General features: G+C 32.7%; 1 protein-coding gene across 1 annotated transcript; it reads right to left on the bottom strand.

Moving 5' to 3' along the window:
• Positions 1-420: 420 nt before the first annotated feature.
• On the bottom strand, positions 421-1302 carry LOC133784941 (uncharacterized). The gene has a single exon (XM_062224206.1). The coding sequence runs from the start codon at positions 1300-1302 to the stop codon at positions 421-423; it is 882 nt and encodes a 293-aa protein (XP_062080190.1).
• Between the last annotated feature and the right edge of the window lie 2801 nt (positions 1303-4103).

The raw sequence follows: 4103 nt of genomic DNA, 5'->3' as shown, positions 1-4103 counted from the left end.
CATCACTTTTGGCAACTTTTTTCATAAAAATGCTCCAATGCTACGCCACCCCAAAAGTTGTCAACTATAGCCCCACACATTATTATTTAATATATTATTTTGTAATTATAAATATTGTCACACTAAATTTTTTAAATCCATATATTAATATAAATAAATATTACATGAAATTTAAATTAGACGAAATTTAAAGGAGCTTATAAAATGACATAATCATAATTAATCAATCTAACATAATTAAAAAAAATGCTAATTAAAATGATTTCCAAATTTTGACCATATGTGCTCTACCAAGTCCGCCTGAAGATCGCGATGAATGTTTCTATCACGAATTTCAGCATTTCTTTGAAGCATTGTCGGGAAGTCAAAAATAGGTCCATGCAATACTTCAACCATTAGGGTGTTGGCGGGACCGTCATCCTAATTAAAATCAAACAAACTCTCATATGCATCTTTTTCATCATTGACAATAATGTTGTGCAATATGATGCATGCATACATAATATCTTTGAGAACATCTCTTTGCCAAAAACGTGCTGGTCCTCGTACAATAGCAAAACGAGATTGAAGTACTCCGAATGCTCGCTCAACATCTTTGCGTACCGCTTCTTGGCATCGGGCAAATAATTTTCTTTTCTCTCCTTGAGGCAGTGGGATAGTTTTAACAAATGTACCCCACTCTGGATAGATACCATCTGCTAGATAGTACCCCTTGTTGTATTGTGTGCCATTTATTGTAAACTCAACTCTCGGAGTTTGCCCTTGTAAGATATCAGTGAATATTGGGGATTGATTTAACACGTTGAGATCATTATTGGATCCTGGAACACGAAAAAATGCATGCCATATCCAAAGATCTTGTGACGCAACTGCTTCGAGCATGATTGTTGGTCTGCCGTGATCACCTCGCGTGAATTGACCTTTCCATGCTACTGGGCAATTTTTCCATTCCCAGTGCATACAATCAATGCTTCCCAACATGCCTGGAAAACCATGCACCTCCCCCATTTGAAGTAAGCGACGAATGTCCCCAGCATTGGGCCATCTTAAATATTCGGTCCCAAAAATATCATTCACTCCTCGAACGAAATTGACTAGACATTCAATAACGGTAATTTTACTAATTCGAACATACTCATCAACATAATCGACAGGCACTCCATATGCCAACATTCGCATAGCAGCGGTGCACTTCTGTAATGGCGAAAGCCCCCTTCTACCGACTGCATCAAACCTCATATGGAAATACTCCGAATGATTTTCTAGAACTTGCACTATGCGTAGGAATACATGTCTACGCATTCTAAATCTTCTTCGAAATTGATATTCTGTATACACCGGTTCATCAGAAAAGTAGTCATCGAACAAACATTGGTGTCCTTCTACATACCCCTATCAATGTGGGCTCTATTTCTTCCTTGTTGATAACTCTACAAAATGGAGTTATTTTACCACTTTGTATGTGCTAATTATTGCTTAATTCTTGAAATTTTAATTGATTTATTAAGTTTTTAAGTAATTTTGAATTTATTTGGTTTATTTTGATTTTTTTTTAGATTTTTATAATATGTTGTATTTTAAATTAATATTGTTAAGTTAGGAGTAAAAAGATGCAATTGTTGAACTTAAATGTTAAATATAAATTAAGTTATAATTAATATTTTCAAAGAATTAACTTGATTTATTTTATAGTTGAAAATATTTAGTTTTAATTTAATTTATGCTTATTTTTGTAGATAATTTGTTGCAATTTTATCTTGAAAAGCAAGAAAAAGGAAGAAAAATAAATGATATTATCAAGGAAAAGAATGGAAAAATTGGCTTTTATCAAAAGGGCCCAGCCAAGCCCAGCCGAAGGCCCACGGCCCTTTGCCCAGCTGCTTCCCTCTCTCCCGTGGGCCGCCTCTTCCAGCTCCAGGCCCGTGCCTCCCAAAGTGCATCCTTTCTCCTCCAGCCAGCTATCGCTTCCCTCAGCCTCCAAAGCAGCAAGCAACAAGCAACGCCTTCTGAAGAGAAGCCATTCAAACATGCCTGAAGCTACAACCAACCAGCCCAATTGGGCCTCCGAATCACCCAGGCCCAAGGCCAAATAGCCACCTGCCACCAGCAGCCACAAGCTGCCATTTTCCCCATTTTGAGCCCAACAATGTACCTTTGTCTAAAATGCCAACTTTTTACCAATTTTTCTAAACATTTTTCACCACAACATCATCATTACCCCTATAATTTACCTCTACATACCATATTTATTTAATTTAATTAATCTAATCAATTTAATTAATTTAAATTGATTATTTTAATAACCTCACTTTGGCTATAAATATGGTATTTCAAGACCAATTGGTGTGCTTAATTTTTGGTTACCATCTTCTTTTCTCCCATTTTCTCTCTACCATTCTCTCTTCCATTTTGGGTTTTTCAAGAGCATTTTGCAAGTATGTATGTCATTTATTTTGTAATTTCTACTCTAGTTATGTGCTTCTAATTTTTTTCATAAGATTATTAAGATCATGATGAAGTAACTTGTAACTAGGTAATATTTATGTTGTATGTTGATTTCCCTTGTAATGCAACAAGTTTATGGATTTTTCTTCTTCATATATGTCTTTCATCTTTAATATCTCATATTTTAGATTGTTAGATAATATGCACTTTGTTCTTCATTTTGCAAAAACATAATATTCTTTGTGTAAGATGTGACATTAAATTGTACACATCCATGCTTAGAACAAAAATATTATGTTTTGCCTTACAAATAATGTTCATTGATTTATTTGTTATTTCATTAGATTGATTTACACTAAATGCTTTGAAATTATAATTTTGAAAAGTGAAGAAAAATCCTATCTTTTTAGAAGTAATTTGTGCTTAAAATTATAAATCTATTTTGAAAATGATAGTTTGATTTATTTTAACTATCACTAAAACTTGGGAATCAATATACTAATAAATATTATTAAACTTACATTTTGTGGATTCTAGTATCTTAATAATCTTTTCTTTTAACACTTATTTTCAAATCATTATTGACTTATTTTTATTCTCTTAAATCGCTTTATTTTTCAATCTTTTATTTTATGTTCATAATATTAAAGTTCATCAATCTTTGGAGCTAGGTTAGAATTTATTACTTTTGGTTTAAAATAGTTTTCTTTTCGATTTTAGACAACTCCTTTGGGTTCGATCTCGTGCTTACACGAACACTATATTCCATATACGATTCGTGCGCTTGCGAGTATAAATTTTTAAAACATACCCGATGTGGGTCCATCAAGTTTTTGGCGCCGTTGCCGGGGAGTTGCAAGAGAAAAGAAACAAAATTATCTCAAGGTTAGTGAATTCTTCTACTAGTTATTTTAATTTTTTGCCCACTTAAAAAAAAACTAAAAAAAAAAATATATCTATATTTCTATATTTATTGTTTTTTTTAGTTGATGGCACTTGTGCCTCCTAATTTTGTTATAATTTTGTTGTAATTTTTATTTCTTGTAAATCTTTGTTAGTTGACGGCACTTGTGCCTCCTAACCTTTGTTATAATTTTCTTTATTTATCTTGTTGTAATTTTTATTTTATTTAATTTCCGCAAGTTACTAGTTGATGGCAATTTTGCCTCCTAGTCTTTTATCTTATGTTTTAGTTGATGGCACTTGTGCCTCCTAATTTTTACCTTAATTTTGTTATGGTTGATGGCATGCTATGCCTCCCTACTCTTGCCTAAATTTTAGTCTTATTTAATTTTTGCCTTATTTTTCTTTGTCTTTTATAATATTTTAGTGTAATATTGTGAAAAATACTTGAAAAAAAAAAACCTAAATCTTGTCCTTTCACCATAAGCAATTTTTGCTTAAAGGAAATTTGAACAAAATTCCCAATCCGCCTCTACTAATTAACCTCGGGGAGTTGTTAGTAGTGCGCGAGTAAGTGGAATCAAATAGGCCTTGGGACAAGTAAACCATAAGAATTATATTGTTGTGAAATCTCTAAAAATTCTAAGTATGCTCTGTGGTTGCGGGTTTTAATTGATCTTCCACATCAGAAAATTGCTTGTTTGAGATTATCCTTGTTGCCTTGTTTGTGAAAATTGTATGCATCATTAGGAACG

The sequence above is a fragment of the Humulus lupulus genome, chromosome 6 (assembly GCF_963169125.1).
Source record: "Humulus lupulus chromosome 6, drHumLupu1.1, whole genome shotgun sequence".
In the NCBI taxonomy this organism is placed as follows: Eukaryota; Viridiplantae; Streptophyta; class Magnoliopsida; order Rosales; family Cannabaceae; genus Humulus; species Humulus lupulus.
This window is presented reverse-complemented; position numbering and strand designations above follow the sequence as displayed.